This window comes from Mustela putorius, unplaced genomic scaffold (assembly GCF_011764305.1).
Source record: "Mustela putorius furo isolate JIRA1106 unplaced genomic scaffold, ASM1176430v1.1 tig00000827_pilon_pilon_pilon, whole genome shotgun sequence".
In the NCBI taxonomy this organism is placed as follows: Eukaryota; Metazoa; Chordata; class Mammalia; order Carnivora; family Mustelidae; genus Mustela; species Mustela putorius.
In genome coordinates, this window is record NW_025421489.1 from 8,947,933 (window position 1) to 8,970,254 (window position 22,322).

A 22,322-nucleotide genomic window follows, 5' to 3' on the forward strand; every position below is an offset into this window, starting at 1 on the left:
TTTCTTTCTTTCTTTCTTTATTGACTGGTATCCTTTAAAAGGGTTGTTTATGCATTGCCTGGTGTATGGGAACTTAGATTTAGGGAGAGTTCTCACCATTCTCAGAACTTAAAAACTGGCCCCCTATGTCTAAACTGGTTGTACAGACAATATGGTTTATACTGAATATGCTTTCTTTGTGAGAGTCTGGAGTTCGGGTACTTGCCAAGCAGAGTACGCCTTACAGGATCAGCTCTCAAGAAAAATCCAAAGCACTGAGTCTAATGAATGTCCCTGGATGCAACATTCCACACATGTTGCCACACCTCTGCCGGGGGAATTAAGCATGTCTTATTTGGAAGACAGTAAGCATGTCTTCACTGGAAGAGGAGCCAAGGAAGCTTATGCCTGGTATTTCCAGACTTCACCCATGTGCCCTTTCACTTTGCTGATTGCACTTTGGGTCCTTTCACTGTAATAAATCATAGCTATAACTATAACTGAGTCCTGTGAGTCCTGAGGAATCCTAGAACTGGGAAAGCAGGGGAGTGTTCTTGAGGTCCCACCCACCCCCACCAAATACCTGCCCTCTCAGAAATTACTCTATTCTATCCTTCACCTTCATTCATACCTTCACCCTCAGAGAGATTACAGGACTCTGGGGATTCCAGGTCAGCCCAAGAGGAAACACCTAAAGGTAAGATAGCAACATGGAGGACAGAGAGAGTTCCACAGTAAATGGCAAACCACATCAACATGAAGTTCAGTCAATAAGTCCTAACCACAGGATCACAGATTCCACAGTGCTTTTTATTTCTCTAGTATTAACCATGGGCAGAAAACCAAGGATTATCAGCTATCTGAGAAAATCTTCTTAACACGGAAGATAAAGGAAAAGACAAACAAAACAGACAAATACAGCAAACAAAACAAAACAAAAATGAGAATAGGGCAAGTTAGAAAAAACAAGAACCTATGTAGGAGGGAAAAACTTCAAAAGAAATCATTATTTTCTTCTGAAACAAAAGCTATACAGAAGTAGAAGGTAACCTAATCTTGAGTGGAACACTGTAACTCAAAGAATAGATAGACTGAAAGACAGTATCACCATGATCTCCATGAACATTTTCATTTTTTTTAGCCTGAGACAGGTTGGGGGTAGGAGGCCTGATCCATACCAAGATTCTTATTTGTAAGGGTTGGTGTTGGCGAAGACAGTGAAATTCCCGCTCCCTACTTCCCTTCAAAGCCCTGTTGCCTGGTTCAACAGATAATAATACTCATTTCCCCACTGTGATCTACTACTGAGAGCTGGAGATTTGAAGCAGAAAACAGCAAGCAGCCAATTCTGTCCAAACTCTATGTAGGCTAATAATTCCTAATCCACAGCATAGCCCCAAGAGATAGAGCAACACCTACCAACTATTCATTGCCATTAGAGGATTACATTAAGTATCTTATAAAGTGGCAGTGAGTGATAACTAGTGAGTAGTGGGTACCTAAGCCTAGTCATCATACCATCTTCTAATAGGGTAGATAACAAAAGCAGGTTATTCACACAAATTCCTTGTGTAAGAATACAAATGTCCAAGACATCTGAGATCTTGGAAAAGTGACTTATTTGCAGGAAATAATAAAATTTGGACAGATATTCAACAAAATGGAATAAACTTCTAGTCTATGCCAGGCCCCATCTGAAGTAGCTGAGACTCTAAAAAAAGAAATGAAACCAGAAGACAGAGACCTAAATAGATGAAAGAAAAAGTATTATAGAAAAGAAAAGAAAAAAAAAATGGAAAGCCTGATGCAAGCTGGAAAAAAAATGGTAAAGACCTGGGGGGAGAGAAAAGAAGAATCAGGCAAGGCTTCTTGATATACTTAGAAACTAAGGAGAGAACAGGATTAACAATGAACTCTTTTGTTTCTATTTAAGTAGTAAATATATAGTAGAGTATAATAAAGAATAAAATTATGAAAACAAGTGTAACAAAGAAGCTAGGCTGGCTACAATAGAGACTACTTTGTCAAAGGTTGGAACCACTCAAAAACCTAAAATACAAGATGAGATATTTGTATTAAATCAAGAAACAGACAAGAGAATTTGCAGCAAGGAAATAGTCTAATCAGAACTGGACTTCCAGGAAAAAAAAAAAAAAAAAAGACTACTGCCCATATGTGAAAATGGTTCGCATGAGGGAAAATGAGACCTAATGAGAAACTAACACTACTCTTGAAACTAAACAGATAACTTACAAAGCAAATGTTGAAATCCTGTTTAATTTCATTCAGGCTGCAGGGTATATACCAAAAGGATAACTGAGTCAAATTTACCTGTCATTGTTCAAGTTCCCATAACACACTATAAATCCCTTGAAAATAATAACAATTTCTACTTTGGGAAATTCTTTCAATATTCATGTTCTCAGCCTAAGGACTCAAGAAATACTAAACTGACTCATGCAATTACAGTATAAATCCATAAAACTCACAGAAACACATACACCTTTAATAGTATCTACTTCAATGATTTTCCAATTTTACTTTTCAGTGTGGAAAACCCTCTACAGTGCAACTGTGATGCTACCTATTTAGAGTTGGTGCAGCCCACACATTGAGGGCACAGAACTCCCTCGTTTCCCAATTCAGACACAAGCAACAAGCTCTTGGGTTCCTAGGTCATATGCACTTTTGACGAACTGGTAACAAAATCAGGGGTTTCCATTACCCCTCAGGTTCATTAATCACTATATCAACTCAAAGAACTCAGAAAAGCATTTTGATTACAATTTTATCACAAAAATTACAAATCTGAATCAGCCAATGAAGAGATGCACAGGCCCAAGCTTCTGTGCCCTCAGGATGCATCATCCTGACACATCAGTGTGTCTCACCAACCAGGAGGCTCAACCAAGGTTTGGTGTGTAGTTTTTACTGGCATTTTATTATGAAGGTCTGGTCGGCTACCGACTGGAACTCAATCTCCACGCCTCCTACCCCTCCCCAGAGGTCATATGACTCAAAGTCCCAAGCACCTAATCACAAGGCTAAGTCCTTCTGGAGTGACCAGCTTCCATGCTGAGTCATCTCATTAGCATAAGTGAAAACATTATACAAGGAGCCCTTCTTGAATAAGATGCTCCTATCATTCAAGAAATTCCCAAGATTTAGAGGCTCCCTCTCAGGAAACAGGGACAAAGACCAGTCACACACTTTATTTTTCGATACTTTCCTTTATAAGAACAGTTTACCTTCAAAGAAATGCAAAATGTAAACCAAATCCAAGTGGACTGCTCTGAGGATTCTCAGAGCTCTATCTCTAAGACCCCTAACCCTTACAAAGTCAAAGAAAATCGACTGAATCATTCTGATCAAATATCCTCTGTTCTAACATTTACTTCATCTTAGAAAAGCAAAGCAAGTCATTACTTTGATCTGATAGTGTATGTAAATAATTGATTCATTATCTTTACTGGCTGGTAGCCAAGCAGGCCTTTTAAAAACATAGTGCATTTTTGTAAAAGAAAGCTCTTAAATCTTGAAATCTATCACCTTCTTAAAAAATAACTAAGCTTATTAAAACTTAAAAGTCAAAACTTAAAACTTAAAAACTTACTGAAAAGGATACGCTTATGACTGATCAAATATAAAGTGCCTATATAGTAGCTAAATATGATCTTACAGTTCCTGAATTAAGGTGTACCCAGGAGTGGATGGTACAGTCATCAGCAGGTAGGCTGAACACTCGTGAACTACATTCTTTACTCTCTGATACATAAATAGGATCAGTACCTGACTCAAACTTACGTACATCCGGAATGCAACCCATTTCCAAACTTTTAAACTATTCAGATTATTTACTGATGCTGCCTCAAGATCAACAAGGGCAGCAAAGCAGTTCTTCTCAGTTACAAGTATTTTTTTAAATTGGAAAGAATAAAAACTATTATAACAATTCAACATGGTTTTATAAGTAGCAAAGTTGAAACTATTTTCTAAGACAAAAACGGGCTGCAGGGAAGGTAAAAGTGAAGCAAGAGACTTGCTTCTAACCAATGCAAAGTTTCATAATGATCTCATTTTATCCTCAGATTATTCCCACAGACAAAGCTCATTTTGCTGCCCTTCACTTTATTGCACTTGTAGATACTGTGGTTTGGGGTTTTTTTGTTGTTTTTTGTTTTGGGTTTCTTTTTGTTTGTTTTTGTTTTTTTTTTACAAATTGAAGGTTTGTGGCAACCCTGCTTTGACTCCATTTTCCATGTGTCCCATTTTGATAATTCTTGCAATATTTCAAACTTTTTCATTACTATTATATTTGTTATGGTGCTCTGTGATCAGTGATTATGATCTGCTAAAAGCTCAGATGACGGTGGGCATTTTTTAGCATGAAGTATTTTTCAATTAAGGTGTGTGCATTGTTCGTTAGACATGATGCTACTGTACACTTAGTAGACCACAGTATGATATAAACATAACTTTTATATACATCAGGAAACAACAAAACTCATTTGACTCACTTTATTTAGATGTTCACTTCATTACTGCGGTCTGTAACCCAGCCCACAATACCTTCAAGGTATGCCTGTATACAAAGAACAATGATCTTTGATGTTGCAATTGTAACTGTTTCAGAGCACCGCAAACTGCACCCATATTAAAACAATGAACTTAATAGAAAAAGTGTATGTGTTCTGACTGTCCACTGGCCCATCTCTCTTCCTCTCCTTGGGCCTCCTTATATTCTCTGGAATACAACAATATTGAAATTAGGCCAACTAGTAACTCTACAATGTCCTCTAAGTGTTCAAGTAAGAAGAAGGGCCACATGTGTCTTTAAATCAAAAGCTAGAAATGATGAAGCTTAGTCAGTAAGGCATGTCAAAAGCTGAGATAGGCCAAAAACTAGGTCCGTTGAACCAAACAGTTAATCAAGTTCTGAATGCAAAGGGAAAGATTTTGAAGGAAATTAAAAGTGATACTCCAGTGAACATACAAATGATAAGAAAATGAAGCAGCTTTATTGCCAATATGGAGAAAAGTCTGAGTGGTCTGGAGAGAAGATCAAATCAGCCACAACATTCCCTTAAACCAAAGCCTCATCCAGAGCAAGGTCCTAACTCTCCTCAATTCTATGAAGGCTGAAAAAAGTAAGGAAGCTACAGAAGAGAATTTCAAAGCTAGCAGAGATTGATTGACGAGGTTTTAGAAAAGAAGACATGTCCATAAGACAAAAGCACAAGGTAAAGCAGCCAAGTGTTGATGGAGAAGCCACAGCAAGTGCTGATGGAGAAGCCACAGCAAGTTCTCCAGAAGATCTAGCTAAGGTCTTTATCCAGGGTGCTACACCAAACAATAGATTTTCAATGTAGACAGCCTTTGAGTGGCAAAAGATGCCAACTAGGCCTTTCAGAGCCAGAGAGAAGTCAATGCTCAACTTCAAAACTTTGAAAGCTAGGGAAGACCCTCTGGTTAGGGGCTAAGGCAGCTAGTGACTTTAAATTGAAGCCAGCACTCATTTACCATTATGAAAATCCTAGGACTCTTAAGAATTATGCTAAATCTATTCTGCTTATGCTCCCTATATATGGAATAAAGCCTGGAAGACAGGACATCTGTTCCCAACATGGTTTACTGAATAGTTTAGCCCACTGTTGAGACCTACAGCTCAGAAAAAAGATACTCCTTTCAAAATACGACTGCTCATTGTACCTGACCACCCAAAAGCCCTGACAGACATGTACAAAGAGATTAATGTTGTTTTCATGTCTGTTAACACCACATCCACTCTGTGGCATGCGGATCAAGGAGTCATTTTGACTTTCAAATCTGACTATTTAAGAAATACATTTCCTGGGGCGCAGGATGGCTCAGTCAGTAGAGTGTCTGACTTCAGCTCAAGTCATGATTTAGGGTCGTGGGATTGAGCCCTGATTCAGTCTTCTGTCCTCAGCTGGGTATCTGTTTGTCCCTCTCACTCTGCCCCCTCCCCACTCTCATGCTCTCTCTCTCTCTCTCTCAAATAAATAAAAATCTTAGAAATATTTATATCAATAAATAAAATCTTAGAAACACACATACACAAACTACAACTGCCATAGATACAAATTCCTCTAATAAATACGGGCAAAGTAAACTGAAAACCTGCAAAGGATTCAACATCCTAGATGCCAGTAAGAACATTCACAATTCACAGGAAGGTCAAAAGATCAACATGAGTAATAGTTTGGAAAAAGGTAATTCCAGTCATCCTAAATGACTTTGAGGGGATTAAGACTTCAGTGGAGGAAGTAACTGCAGATCAGGTGGAAATAGCAAGAGAACTAGAATTAGAAGTGGAGTCTGAAGACATGACTGAATTATTGTAATTTCATGATAAAATATGAACAGATGAGGAGTTGCTTCTTACAGATAAGCAAAAAAGTGGTTTTCTGAGGTGGAATCTACTAGAAGATGCTGCGAAAACTGATGGAATGCGACAGAGTTTAGACTATCACATAAACGCAGTTGATAAAGCAGCAGCAGGGACTGAAAGGACAGATTACAACACTGAAATAAATTCTACTATGGGTAAAACATTGTCAAACAGCATTGCATGCTACAAAGAATTCAATGAAAGGAAGAGCCAATCGATGTGGCAAACTTCGTTGCTGTTTTATGAAATTGCCACTGCCACCCCGATCTTCAGCAACCATCAACCTGATCAGTCAGTAGCCATCAACATCAAGGTAAGACCCTCCACCAGCAAAAAGATTGACATAATGAAAGCTCAGAGGACGGTTAGCATTTTTGTTAGCAACAAAGTATTTTTTAATTAAGGTATATACTTTTTTTTTAGACATAATGCTATTGCATACTTAATAGCTACTGTATAATATAAACATAAATTTTATATGCACTGGGAAACAAAATTCATTTGACTCTCTTTATGGCAATATTTGCTTTACTGCAGTAATCTCAAACTAAACCAGCAAGATCTCCCAGGTATGCCTATACTCAAAAAGAGGAGATTGAGAAATCTGCCTAGCAATATCCAGAAAAACGTAAGCAGTGCCTCATTTGAATTTCAAAAGTCTTCTCAATGGAGAACTTTTCCTGATAAGCAGCTACTTTTGATTTTCTCAGAATTTATAACTCTCAAAGATTTGGGGAGGTGAGAAATGCTGACAAGATGACTGCCCATCGTATTCTGGCTATAGGGGAAAAAAAAAAAGGTCAATCAGCTTAGAGATGTTAACAGTTCATCAAAAATGGCTAATGGAGAAAACAAGTCTTAAAGAAATTATTGTCTTTTTGAGATTATGGTTATCAATTTTTCCAAAATGTTTCATCTAATGTTCCTAGCCCCCTGACCACTAGAAACTGTTTACAAAGAAAAGCAATCTGAAATTCTACTAACCAGAAAGGAAGTAGGCGTCAAAGGAACAGCATGGAAGCATCTCAGAAAAAAGCACAAAATAGAAATGAAAACCTGAAAAGCTTTATACAAGGAATACCTTACAGGAGAAGTAAAATCAAAACAGAAGAAGCAATGAGTACACATTCTTAACCCAAGGGTTATCAGACTTTTAACAGACCTGTATTCTAAAATTGTCACATTTCTCCCCTGAGCATATTTTCACAGTAACTGATTCTACCCCTTAGAATCTGAGCAGCCTCTAGAGGCTCCAGAGCTATTATCTAACATTATTCTAAAAGAAGCTAGTGTGCTAACTGCATTATATGCATCATATCCTTAAAACAACCCTAATCAAGACTAATGAAGAGAAAGCTATGTCAAGCCAGAGGATCCACACCTAAAAAAGTAGTAGTGTAAAGCCAACAAAGAAATATGCCTTGAGAAAACATAGTGGAAGGTAAGGCTGAAGAAGTTAAAAAAAAAAAAAGAGAGAGCTAAATGCTGTAAGGTCTTACACGCTATACCAAAAAGTTCAAATTGTCGTGAAAGCTGTAGATTCACTAAAATGCTTTAATCAGAGGAGATATATGATTATATTACATTTTAGAGAGATTATCAGCCACCTAGAAAATGACTGGGTACAGACTGGAGGCAGGGATAACTGAGGCTACTGTACTAACGACTAACGTAAGAGTTCAGTGATCTAAGCCTGCCCTAGCAGCAGCAATGAGAATAGAAAGGATGAGTGGCATGAGTTGAGGGAAAACAAATGGGGACTTTAGGAAGATCAAGTGTACAGACTACAGCAACACCAACTCCTTGAGGCACATTCAGTGTGCCTAGCACATAGACCATAGTATGTGTTTGTTGTCTGGAATGCAGAAAGTTACAACTATAGAGGTCAAGAGTGACTCACAGATTCTTGACATGTGTGACTAAACTGAAGTACCAGGAATGAGAACAGAGGAAAACATACTTGAGAAGAAAAGTTTAAATATGATTCTGATCATCCTGTTGAAGCCTATTCATCTCCAGTAAAGAATTAGAATGTCATGTGTTTTTATAACTGTTTCTCATAGCAACTCCATGGAGTAGATATTTTAATCCCTATTTACAAAGGTGGAAAGTGAACTTAAAGGGCTTTTGTACTTGCCCATACTATGCCCATTTACTAACAACAAATACCATACCTGCAATTTAAACCTAAAGCCCAAAGTCTTTCCATCACACCATAGTGCAGGAGAATAAATGTACCATTAACATTTATGAAAATTAAACTGGCTGTGGTTTATAATACTGAAGAGAATAGAAAAATAGACTAAGAAAATGGCCAAGTCTAAAGGATACAAACTGGTCCGAAGTACTCTGATTAGGAATCCAAAAAAAAAGCTATTACAAAAACAAAGATATGATGATTTGGCAGAGGCAGGGTAAGGATTCAAAGATGCCTCTAGGGCTTCAAATTAGGATAACTAGAACCCCATAAAATTACCATATAATGAAAATAGAACCAGACTGAAAAATAAGTTCGGTTTTCTGATAGATTGATTTCTAGGTGATAGCACCAAACAGAAATACAAGACTGGAAATGAAAATAATTGATAAATAGTTATTGAGTACTTATTGTGTATCAGATACAGTCCCTAGTTATTAGGGATAGAAATGAAAAGTTTGGGTGTCTGGTGGCTCAGTCAGTTATCTGCCTTCAGCTCAAGTCATGATCCCGGAGTCTGGGGATTGAGCCCCAAGTCAGGCTCCCTGCTCAGCAGGGAGCCTGCTTTTCCCTCTCTCTACCTGCCACTCTGCCTACCAGTGCTCTCTGTCAGATAAATAAATAAAATCTTAAAAAAAAAAAATTGAAATGAAAAGTTCTCATCCATACAGGAGACACTCAGGGAGTTGAGTACCATAAAGAAAAATGAAACAGATTAAGGAAACAGAGTGAGGGAGTACAAATTGGGTTTGTTTTTCACAGTAGGTATTTAGGAAAGCCTCTCTTTGAAACTTACTTGAACAATCCTGAATGATGTAATGGACATCAAGATCTTCAAATACCCAGGGGAAGAACATCACAAGCAAAGAAGACAGCACAATATAAAGAAAAAGGCAGGAATGACCTCGGAGTGTTCAGACCCAAGAAGCTTAGAATGAGAGTTTGGAGGTCAATATCATATCAAGGACACAAGAAGGGGGCTAACTGTAAGCCATGATAAGGAATTTGCATTTCCCTCTAAGTAGGATGGAAAGCTACTGCAGTTTTCTGAGCAGGTAAGTGATATTATCTAAGATTTTTAAAAGATCACTAACCTTTGTGTATGAGAACTAACTATAGAGGGCAAGCCTGCAGCCCAACTATAAACCTCTTGCCACAGTCTAAGAAAGAGATATCAATGATTGGAGCAAGATAATAGTGGTAAGGCAAGTAAGGAGAAGTGAGGAAATTCTGGATATGTTTTTAATGCAGAGCCAAAGATCTTACTGACAGAATGCATGTAGAATGTGAAAAAGGAATAACCATCATGACTCCTAACATCAAAGATGAGTGACAGGAAAAAACAATAGTGCCATCTAAAAGAAATAGGCAAGGATGGAGAAATGAGGACGTTTAGGTAAGAAAACTAAGAACCATTTATCACTATATCCCATATTAAAGATAAGGAAACTGAGGCACAGTGTCACTGCTGATAAGCTGCTAAGCTGGACAATGAATTCAAGCAGTATAGCTCCAGAGTGTGAATTCTTTTTTTTTTTTTTAAGATTTTATTTATTTATTTGACAGAGAGAGAAATCACAAGTAGGCAGAGAGAGAGGGAGAAGCAGGCTCCCCGATGAACAGAGAGCCCGATGCGGGGCTCAATCCAAAGACCCTGATATGACCTGAGCCAAAGGCAGAGGCTTAACGCACTGAGCCAGCCAGGTGCCCCCAGAGTGTGAATTCTTTTTTTTCTTTTTTTTTAAGATTTTATTTATTTATTTGACAGAGAGAAATCACAAGTAGTCGGAGAGGCAGGCAGAGAGAGAGAGAGAGGAGGAAGCAGGCTCCCTGCTGAGCAGAGAGCCTGATGCGGGACTCGATCCCAGGACCCTGAGATCATGACCTGAGCCGAAGGCAGCGGCCTAATCCACTGAGCCACCCAGGCGCCCCCAGAGTGTGAATTCTTAACACTAAGCTAAAGTGCCTAGTAAGGCTGCAAGGGGAAAAATGTCAAACAATTTCTAGAACTGAGCCTGAGGCTTGGTTCAACATTTGGAAGAAACAAAAAAGGAGAGACCAAAAAGACTAAAAAGCACCTAAGCAGAAAATTAGAAAAGTTTGGTGTCCCAGAAAACAAGCGAATAGAGTATATCAAAGAGGAAAGCTGCGATCAACACAGAAATAGACTAGGAATGGACCATTAGACTTGGCAAGATGGAACTCATTAGGGACTTTGAAATAAAAACTTGATGGAATAAGTTATCATTATAATTCAAGTTGAACTGAGCAAGGAATACAACATCCAAAATGAGTTTCATGTATTAAAAAAATGTTTGCTGAATGTTTTGTTAGTGGTCCATATGCTTGGGATATAGTTTTGAGCAAACCAAAAATCCCTGTCCTCATGGAGCTCACATTCTAACAACACATTTCAGCACTTCTTACAGGGAAAAGCTATGGCCAATATTCTGCCTCTTTGTATAAAATTATATACAAAATTATATAAATCACTCAATTTCTGACTTACCAATTCAGTTTATGAATAAAGCTAAAGACCGTTAATTTTGAAGAAATACAAATGCATACAACGTTAGGTGATAAATTATATCAAGTGGCTTAGTATGACTACTTTAATGTCACATACTCATTGATGGACAAAGTGAGGAGGAGTGTTAAATTTATTCTACACACCATATTCTATATATGTTACTAGTAAAAAAAATTAACATGGGAGTCTACTGGACTCTTTCCAAGTATTATTTGTTGGGAGTCTCTGACAGGTCTCCTCAGGATAATCTCTCATATTTTCATATATGGATCATGAGGAACGAATTGATCCAAACACTAGAACCCAACTTTAAAAGGTAAGATTTCCTGGAGCAAAAGAATATCCTTAGTCTTACTGTCCAGCAGGCTCAAGTGAGGCAGTCTCAAACATTTATGGGATGAGACACCTACTATGTGGCAACTAATAAAATCATTACAGAGAATACAGGATATAACTATCTTTAATACTAAATAATTTGGTAAAGACAAAAAGTGTTGCAGGAGTTTGGAAAAGGACTAAGATTTCAGTGGGCTTAAAGAGAGGTTCTCAGCTGGGAGCTATTTTGTGCCCCCAGGGGACATTTAGTAATGTCTGAAAACTTTCAAAATCATGGAGGGGCAGTAGAGCTCAGGCAGGCTGCTAAACGTCCTACCTTGCACAGGACAGACCTCCACAACAAAGATACTTATCTCGTCCAAACTATCAATAGTGTCACTATTGAGAAATCCTAGACTAATCAGGAAATGATTCAATAACGGGCTAGACTGAGCTGGCTGGACCGAGCTGGTGTTTAATCATGAGCACATGTAGGCACATGTAGAAATGTAGAAGAAATAAGTTAGAAGTGAAAGTATAAAAGCTAAAGGAGCCTATGTTTGAACTGACTGGTTTAGGTAATGGGAAAGAGTTTGATATTAAGAAATTTATTTAAAACCAATGGAAATGTGTTAAAAGTCAGTAGGATATAAAAGTGAATGTAGTTGGAAACTAGATTATATACAGTCATGAAAACGAGATAAAAGTTCTGGAAACAGAAGTAAGTATTAAGAAATTGTTATATTTTGAACATTTGCCCTAGAAATTATTGTAATGTTATGAAACTGCTTGAGAGCAGCAATCAAGCCTTATTCATCACTCTCTTATGTCACTGAGACAGTGTCATGTAAATATAGATCTTTCTAGATTTATGATGGGGTCAGGTCTCAACAAACCTATAGTAAGTTGAAAATATCCTAAGCCAAAAATGCATGTAATTCACCTAACCTACCAACAGCTTAGACAGCCTACCTAAGTGAGCTCAGAAAACTTACTTTAGCCTATAGTCAGGCTAAACCATCTAACGTAAAGCCCATTTTTTATATTTCATATAATTTATTGCATACCATACTGAAAAAGAAAAAAAAAAAAAGAATGGTTGTATGGATGCAGAATGGTCTAAGGATATTGGTCGTTTACCCTTGTGGTTGCGTGGCTGATGGCGAGCTGCAGGTGGGTGCCGCTGCCTAGTATCCTGAGAGACAATCATACCGACCGCATATGGCTTTCCCGGGAAAAGATCCAAATTCAAAATGCAAAGTACAGTTTCTACTGAATGCATATCCCTTTCGCACCATACTAAAGTTGAAAAATCGTTAAGTTGAACTATTGTGAGTTGGGGACCATCTGTACTGCGTGCTAAGTGCTTACTGAATTAAATGCAAGTTTCCAATTGTTTATTAAGTATTGTTGGCTATCTCTAAAGTTCCAGCCACTGCTGATTCAGGCCAGGCATATAAACTGGAATCAAAAATAGCGATCATTTAATAGGTGACTACTATATACAGGCACTGTAGTGGGCCCTTTACACATATTATTTCATTGAATCACAAACATAATGTACTTTTCCACTCTGTAAAGATGAATACTCTGGGACTCAAAGAGCTTCAGTGACTTGTCCATGATTTCACTATGAGCTAGCTAGGTTCAGATGGGACTGAACCCTCCTCTTACTCTTAACCCAAACCTCCAAGCCTCAATGACATGCTCTAAAGGAAGAGTTAAAAAGCAAAAATCGGGGCACCTGGGTGGCTTGGTGGGTTAAAGCCTCTGCCTTCAGCTCGGGTCATGATCCCAGGGTCCTGGGATCCAGCCCCGAGTTGGGCTGTCTGCTCAGCAGGGAGCCTGCTTCCTCCTCTCTCTCTGCCTACTTGTGATCTCTGTCTGTCAAATAAATAAATAAAATCTTAAAAAAAAAAAAAAGCAAAAAGCAACACCTGCTATTTGTAATTAAATTACACAAAATAACAAAAAGCAATTCCCTAAGGATGTCTTTGTATTTCTTTACCACAGTAATCAGTCATGGTATTTGGCTTGCTTTCATTCCATACTTGTGTGCCAAAGTAGTTCCTAAGTGCATTCAAATCACCTCAAAATTCTTCTCCTGGAAACTCAAAGTCTTGTCATTATTATCCTCAGACCCCCAGGGAGGAGGGGGAGAGCTAACCTGTTGAATTGGTATACTCAATCCCCAAAACCAATGATTCAGAAAACAGAAAAACAGACCAAAAAGGCGTTTCAAAATCAAAATAAATCAGCATTTTCAGATTTAAGGTCCTCTTCCACACTTCTTAAAGTACTGAGACATAGTCTAAAGAACGCAGCACAATGGCTCAGGTCCTGAATTCGGTTTCGGTTGTTGCCAAGTATTCCATTTGCATCTCTCCCAACGTTTTTGAGAGTCTATCCTTAGCCAGAAGCTCTCTCCTCCCGTTACAATTACAAAAAAAGAAAGAAAGAAAGAAAAAAAAGGACATTAAAATCCCCTAAGGAAGCTAATCTAAAGCCTTCTCCTAGGTCCAAACGTTTAAATTCACCCAGGAAAACACTTTATTGAAGGGCTTATAATCCTACCCTAGGTGACATACTGCTCAGCTCTCTCAACTCCCTTCTTCCAGAAGCACTGTCCCAGCACCAGACGCTACACCAGCTGTTCCTCCAAGGCCCTCACACCAACCCTCTAAAGCAATTCTTTCGAAACCCACAGTCCTAGTCCAAGGCCCACTTCACAGGCTCTCTGAGTCCCATTCTTTTTTTTTTTTTTTTTTTTTAAAAAGATGAAGCAAGCCCCCAACCTCCTCCAAACTCTTCAGGAAGGAGCCTCAGGAAAAGGGAAGCATTGAGCCCCGGCCAGGGGGACAGGAACGCAGCAGAGAGCGGGCAGGGTGGGCTTGCACTCCGGCTCAGGCTGGACAGGGAGCGGCAAAAGCACTTACCAACATCTTGATCGAAGGGATTGGTGGCAAAAAGAGGCATCTCCGCTGCGTGCCCAGGGGTCCGCAGGGATTCCCCCTCGACACCACGGGAGTCAGGGAGCGACGGAGGAATGAAGACTCCTCAGGCAAAAACAGCAATACAGACGGACTCTCCAAGGCAGGCGACAGCTCCACCTCTCACCGACCCCCCAGCAACCACGGCAGCGGCAGCGGCGACGGCGGCGGCGGCAACAGCGAAGGCGCAGACAAGGCCCCCCGCGAGGAGCCTGTCGGGAACTGAGACGGCCTCGGCGCTGCCTGCTCAAAACCTGCCCGGCACCTGCCCCGCCAAAACAGGGCCCACGAAAGCGCCCTCTCTGCCTGACTCCCCTTCTGACTGGTCGTACCGGAGGGTGGGAGTAATGCCTGCGTTTTCTGCTTTGACTTTGGCCAGGAGTCTCCGGAGGACGGGGTCCTCCAGGCGCGCCGAAGCCGACTACCGAGCCCCGGAGTGAATCAGAGACTAAGAAAAAGGGTCGCGTGAGCGTTGGATGAGACCCCGTGCTCGCCCCTCGGTTGGGTTGGTCGCCTGTCAGAATTTTATAGTCTCTGTTGAGAGGGGATGGAAACTCCTTTATTGGGGGTCATCTAAGTTAAAAAGCCGTGGGTTCAGTTGTTGCCTGGGATGACAGGAAACTTGTTTGGATGAAGTCATGTGAGCCGAACCGATTGGCCCGAATCCTTAAAGCGGGGAGTGTCAGGGCGCGCGGCTCCCTCGGAGAGGCTGAGGTAACGCTGGCACCTTCCCGAGAGTTCCTGAACGCCTCTGGCTTCTGAATCTCTGTCGAAAGCACTTCTAGCTGGGCGTTGGCACTACTGACTAACTGTGCAGTCACTAAGCAGTTGCGATGTTTGGAAAATAAGGTTCACACCCCAGGAATGCCAACGAGAGCCCCCCGCCCCCGCAAGACCGAGCAAAAACACCAAAACAAAACTGCAAATGGAGCTAGTAACTGATGAGGGGTTCCTAACCACTTAGAATGTTCATTTAGTGATTTTATGTGTAAATACCTATCAAATTGTGCCTACGTCATGTGGAATTTTTAAGGAGCGCCTCGAGGTTCTGTGTCCCCCTTGGAACAAAGTAACAGCACCTTGCACATAAATTGGAATCCTGTAAGTTACACCTGAATTAGAGCACTTACAAATGTAGCGTGTGAACAAATATTTACCCCTTGTCAGCGACAGGGTTAGTATACAAAGAGTGCTTACAGAAATCATTAAAAATGAAATCTCGTTTTTATGTAAATTAAAGTAGCATTCAGATACCTTTTTGCCCGACAGAGATTGAAATGAGATACGGAGAATCTATACTCACGTTGTTGAATGAAGTGTAAACAATGGAGTCCCCCTGAAGGAAATAGCTGAGAGTCTGTTACAAAAAACTTTTAGAAACGTAAACACCTTTAGACCCAGCAGTTCTGCTTTTGAGAATTTATCATAAAGACATTCTTTAAGAACATGAACAATGACCTTCGTGGCAACGTTGTTTATAATATCACAGCACTGTTAGCCACTAAAATGTCCAATATTAAGGGGTGGTAGAAATCACTTCTTGGTTCCTCAATTTTTCATCTGTGAGAAACAAATAATAATAGGGTTGTGAGGATGAAATGGATAAATACAAACCAAACCCTTGAGGCTTTAAGCCCTAAATTTATAGTAAGCACCAAATAAGTGTAAGAAATCGTTATAATTAATATTGGTTATTATAATTAATCATTATAAATCCTTATAAATTAGTAAATTATAGTACACACAATGTAAAAACTCCACAGCTGTTAGACGTGATTATATAGATCTGTATTTTTGTAGAAAGACATCTAAATACTAAGTTTTTAAAAGCAGGTAACAAAAACATGTAAAATTACAAAATACCCCTGATTTTTAAAGTCTGAAAGGAAATACATGAGAACATTATGACGTTTATCTCTGAGTGGTAAAATTTGGGATGACTTTTTGTTCTTTATGCATTTTATATTTTCCAGATACTTGAATAATGAGGCTATGTTTATTTCAGAAGCATAGTTAAAACACAACAATGTAGAAAATGTGATATGTTAGTATCACCAGTTCTTAACATTTTAAGGAGCCAATGCCAAAAGTTAGCTTGTGTTTCATTATGGCAGGTATAAAATCCTAAAACATCACTGTTGGTATGAGAAGCAGAACATCCTCTCTCAAAAAATGATTCTTGATGACTGGTCTGACAGAATCAAGTGACAACTTGTCCGTCTTAAGTTTTTGAGCAGTGTCTGGGGCACATTATCATAATCATCCTGGATCAAAGCCAAATATTTATGAAAATGCGTTTGAATATGATTTGTGCTTTAGTAAGGAAACTGAATTATTCTATTGCCAGCAGTAAGCCAGTGATCAAATTGTTTTAGCCTTGATCATCAATATGTAAAAGCAATGAGAACAGTGAAGGAATTAGTCTTGGTAGCATTATTCATGTCTTTTAACCTAAAAGAATTACTTTAGCTATTGGGGGCCTTTATGGTTAATATACTATAATAATAATAATTCTTAAATGTAGAACTTTTAATATTATTGTTTAACATAAAAGCAAAATATGAGAAGTGAAATGGGTTTGTATTTTGAGGTTAAGTTTCTGTTATAATCTTATAAAACACAAACTGTGGGAGTTGTACTTTTAAGATTACCAAAGTTTTTTTTTTTTAACATTTTTATTTGTTTATTTGAGAGAGAGAATAAGAGAGAGCACAACAGCTGGGTGAGGGGCAGAGGAAGAAGCACACTCCCCCCAAGCAGGGAGCCCAATGTGGGCTTGATCAAGGGACTCCAGGATCATGACCTGAGACTGAGCCACCCAGGCACCCCTAAGATTACCAGTGCTTTTAAGCTGTAGAGACTATATGTCAATTTCACAGTAAAACATTTCTATAATATATGTTTACTAAATTCTGTGGTTAATTTTAAAATGTTAAATCCCCTTTTTTTGTTTGATTTTTAAAATTCTACATTTAAAAAGATAGCAATGTGCAAATGGAGTTTTTCCAGGAAAAAATCCGTAGTTTTAAAGTTTAGAAAAAGAAATATCCCAGGAACATTATTCATACTAGTTCACACCCTCATCATCTCTTAGATGAAATAATAGATTCACCTCCTACTAGGTTTTTTTCTCCTTTCTTACTGCTGTGGACTGATTTGCATCACACCCAAATTCACAGTAAAACCCTACCCTGAAATCTGATGGTATTTGGAGATGGAGCCTTTGGTAGAAAATTCAGTAATTATATTTAGATGAAATCTTGAGAGTGGAGCTCTCATGATGGGATTAGTGCCCTTTTAAGAATAGACACCAGGGAACTTGCTCTCTTTGCCTTGTGAGGACACAGAGGGGAAGCCAGGAATAGAGTTCTCACCAGAGCCTGATCATGCTGACAGCCTGATCTCAGACTTCAAGTTTCCAAAAACAAATTTCTGTTTTTTAAGCTTCCTAATCTATGATCATTTCATAGGACAGCAGAGTTGACTAACAACTACCTATCTCCAAACCGTTCTCCAAACCCCTGCTGGAATGATATCTTTTCTTTTCTTTTTTAAGATTTTTATTTATTTAAAATAGAGAGAAACAGAGACAGCACAAGTAGAGCAACAGGCAGAGGGAGAGGGAGAAGCAGGTTCTCCACTGAGCTGGGAGCCCAATGCAGGGGTCAGTCCCAGGAACCTGGGATCATGGCCTGAGCTGAAGGCAGTCGCTGAACCAACTGTGCCACCCAGGTGCCTGGAATGATTTTTCTAATACACAAATTTGATTGCCTCATTCCTATAAAATTCTCACATGGTTCTTCAATAACCCAGTCATTCAGTACATATTTATTAATTCCTTATGTAAGCCATGTACCATTCTGTATGCTGGAATAACATAAGGATAAATGCTCTATGAGATGACCTTTTTTGGAATATATCCTATGGGGAATACAGTCATTAAGTAAATAATTAAAGTAATTACATGATTACGAGTGTGCAGAGTAGTCTCCTAACTTTAGGATTAAATTCTGATAATTTAGTAATTATATCCTTACTGAACTGGCCCCTAGTACCTCATCTCTTCAATCTTTTTTCTTGGTCTCTAACATTTCTGATGCTCCATGGTTTACATATCTTCAAATAAGCAACTTTTTCTGCCTTTCCTTCTCTGGTATACTTTCTCTAAACCTCTACTCAGATTTCATTTCCCAAAAGCCTTTTCTCACTCAGTACCTGCTCTGTAATAGACATATACTAAATATGTTAATTCGTTGATTATTGGCCACCTCTATGACAGCATGACAGCACTTAGTGGTACTATATTTGTTCCAGGTGTCTTTTACTATATAGAAACCCCTCCAAACTTGCCTAAAGGCAACAATAATCATTCTTTGATTACACATCAGAAATTTAGTCAGAGCTTTGCAGGCACAGATTGCTTCTCTTCCACATGATCTCAGCAGAGGTGCCTCAAAGGTTGGAATGACTCTACACCTAAGGGTTGGCAATTGTTTGAAAACTTTTGCACTTACATGTCTAGCAGTTGATGCTGGCAGTTGGCTAGGTCACTGGAGCTGTCAGCTATAACAACTATAAGGGATCTCCTATGTGTCTGCTTGGTTTCTCCCAGCATGTTGGACTGAGCATTCCAAGAGACAGGAAAAGGGAGCTGCTGGTTTTCCTAAAACAGGAAAAGGAAACTGTTAGTTTCCTAGGAGATAGGAAATGGGCACAGCATCATTTAGTCATATTCTATTGGACAAGCAGTCACAGTGTGTACACTCAAGGGGAAAGGAAAGAAACCCAATTCTCTCTCTTTTTTTTTTTAAGATTTTATTTATTTATTTGACAGAGAGAGATCACAAGTAGATGGAGAGGCAGGCAGAGAGAGAGGGAGAGGGAAGCAGACTCCCTGCTGAGCAGAGAGTCCGATGCGGGACTCGATCCCAGGACCCTGAGATCATGACCTGGGCCTAAGGCAGCGGCTTAACCACTGAGCCACCCAGGTGCCCCAGAAAACCTAATTCTTAATGAAAGGAATATTAAAGAATTTGGGAACTATATTTGAAAGCAACCACAATAATGTAATTTTTTTTACTTGTTTTATAGCTTTAGTCTGTGACTCACTTATCTCTAGATTTCCACAGTAGATGTCCCATAAATATTTATTAAATGTAGTAAATAAATAAAATATGTCATGATTAAAGTAGTATATTTCCAATGACATACTTATCATCCATGAGGCAGTTTAACAGGATCTAGACTTATCTTTTTACTATAACCAAAAAGAACACTGAACATTGGGGCGCCTGGGTGGCTCAGTGGGTTAGGCCGCTGCCTTCGGCTCAGGTCATGATCTCGGGGTCCTGGAATCGAGTCCCGCATCGGGCTCTCTGCTCGGCAGGGAGCCTGCTTCCTCCTTTCTCTCTCTCTCTCTGCCTGCCTCTCTGCCTACTTGTGATCTGTCTCTGTCAAATAAATAAATCTTAAAAAAAAAAAAAAGAACACTGAACAAAATATATGAATTGATTTCAAACATGGGACAAAAGATTGTAATCCCAAGGAGAAAGAAAACATGCATGAGTCCTGTGATTGACCTAGCTTTCTGCCTGGAGTCAGTTTCTGGACTATGCTATAGATAGGGGAAACTCAAAAGGAACCAAATGGTCTTACTATATTAAGGAGAGAAAAATTAGTTTGAATAGACTAAGGGGTATGAATTTGGAAGACAGAATACTAGGAGGGTGCTATGTAGAGAAAGAGCTCCAGAAATCTGTATAGGAGTTCCCTTGAGACTATGGTTGAATGCTAATCTAGTCATGGGTCAGGTAGAGTTCTACAAGTCTAGGTAAAGAACTTTCAAGGAAAGAGCTATTTCCATGGAACCAAAATCTGAAAAATCTCAAGAGTTCATACAAGTCCAGGAATCATTTGAGTTCTCAAAGCTAGAGGGAAGAAACCTAACTGAATATATTGGGCGGTTAATAAATAGCCCCCCAAAAGGTAATGTCTTAGATGTCGGGAGTAGCACGAAAGAGAAGACTACTCTAGGTCTGTTCCAAAAAAGCTTAAAAAGTACCTCTCAAAAAAAATCGACATAACTTAAATGGAGGTTAAAACAAAGTATGAAACTTAAATACAACAAATTCAACATTTAAATATAACATTCAAAAATGTAAAATGGCTAGACTCCAATAAAAAGTTACTGAACACATGAAAGCCCAAGAAAATATGACCGGTTACTAGTAGGGCACGCAGTCCATAGGAATATCCAGAAATTTAAAAAATGATTGAACACAGAAATGTTTAAAGAACTATTATAGCCATGGTAAATAAAGTTAAGGATTTACAAAGATGTACATAATGAAGAGAGAAAATAAAATCAAAAGAATCAAATGGAAATTCTACAGCTAATCTAATACCTAACATGAAACTCACTAAATAGGATTAACAGTTTGGATGCTGCGGAAGAAAAGATAGAGCAACTGGAAGATACAGCAACAGAAATTATACAGATTGAAACATGGAAGACAAAAAAGTGTTCGATGACCTATAATAAAATATGAAACAATATAATGTGTAGAGTTTCATAGCAAGAAAAATAGAAAAGAAAAAAATTTAGTAACAAATTTTCCCTAAATGTAATGAAAATTTCCACAGATCTGAGAGTATAAGTGAATCCCAATCATAACTAACAACAATAAAACATCCACTAAGGCACAGCATGACCAAATTGCTGAAAATCAGTGATAAAGACAAAATCTTAAAGGCATTTGGAAAACCTAAAGACAAATAGGAATAAAGAATTAAAATAGACTCCTAATAAAACTATGTGAGATAAAAACAAACAAAAAAACAGTGAAACATTACCTTTAAAGTCCTGAATTTTAAAAATGTCAACCTAGAATTCTCTATCAGCAAAAATATTTTACAAAACCAAAGGTGAAATAAATATTTACAAAAAAAAATTCATCACCAGCAGATCTACACAATAAAAGATGTTAAAACATACAAATAAAAATAATTTTAGGCAAAGGAAAGTGGTATCTATGATATAGATCTTTACATAGACATTGAAGAACATCAGAATGTTCATGTGTGAATAAATATAGAAGACATTTCTATTACTAAATTTATTTAAAAACAAAATATTTTAAATTTTAAGAATATTTAAGATTTAAAATTTAAAAACAAAAATATCAACTGTATATATTGGAATTGATAACATAGGTAGAAATAAAAGGAAAATAGCACAAAAGATGGCAGGAAGAAAATAGAAATGTAGGGCTGGAGGATTCCTTACATTATATATAAAATGGTATAAATATGATTTGAAAAGAAATTGTGTTAAGTTCAAATTGCATAACATAAGCCCTAGAGCCTTAGCACCCCCAAAGAAAATCAAGCAACGGGGTATAGATAGAACAATGGTGGAAATAAGTGAAACTTTTTTAAAAATTCAAATAATTTTTTAAAAGACAGTAAAAGAAGAAAAAAGGGGACAAAGAGTAGATTTAAATACAACTATATTAATAACTACATTAAATACAAAAATCTACACATTCCAATTAAAAGATAGAGTCATCCTTGGGGCATCTGGGTGGCTCAGTGAGTTAAGCCTCTGCCTTTGGCTCAGGTCATGATCAGGGTCCTGACTTGAGATCAAGCCCCACATCTGGCTCTCTGCACAGCACGGAGCCTGCTTTCCCCTCCTCTCTCTGCCTGCCTCTCTGCCTACTTGTGATCTCTCTCTCTCTGTTAAATAAGTCAATAAAGTCTTTAAAAAAGCGAAAGGTAGAGATTGTTAGACTGCATTTTAAAAAAGCAAGATCCAGCTAGATGATGTATTATATAAGAAACTTGTTTTAAAAAATAAAAATAAAATTCAAAGTTACATTAAAAGTATAAAAGGAAAAA

General features: G+C 38.3%; 1 protein-coding gene across 5 annotated transcripts in view; it reads right to left on the reverse strand.

The window, feature by feature from the left end:
* The window catches only part of STAM (signal transducing adaptor molecule), a 107,645-nt gene that overhangs the window by 75,586 nt on the left and 9,737 nt on the right, over positions 1-22,322 (reverse strand). For 2 of the 5 annotated variants that reach the window (XM_045085030.1, XM_045085025.1), the window contains exon 1: positions 14,370-14,597. Coding sequence is in view for 2 of the 5 variants with exons in the window: in XM_045085025.1 (XP_044940960.1) it covers positions 14,370-14,409 (40 nt within the window). In the remaining 3 variants the exon portion in view is untranslated. Of the gene's footprint in view, positions 1-4,496; positions 4,562-14,369; positions 14,601-15,726; positions 15,984-18,937; positions 19,087-22,322 lie in introns of those variants that run through there. The other 3 variants (XM_045085026.1, XM_045085028.1, XM_045085032.1) reach the window with 3 other exon arrangements.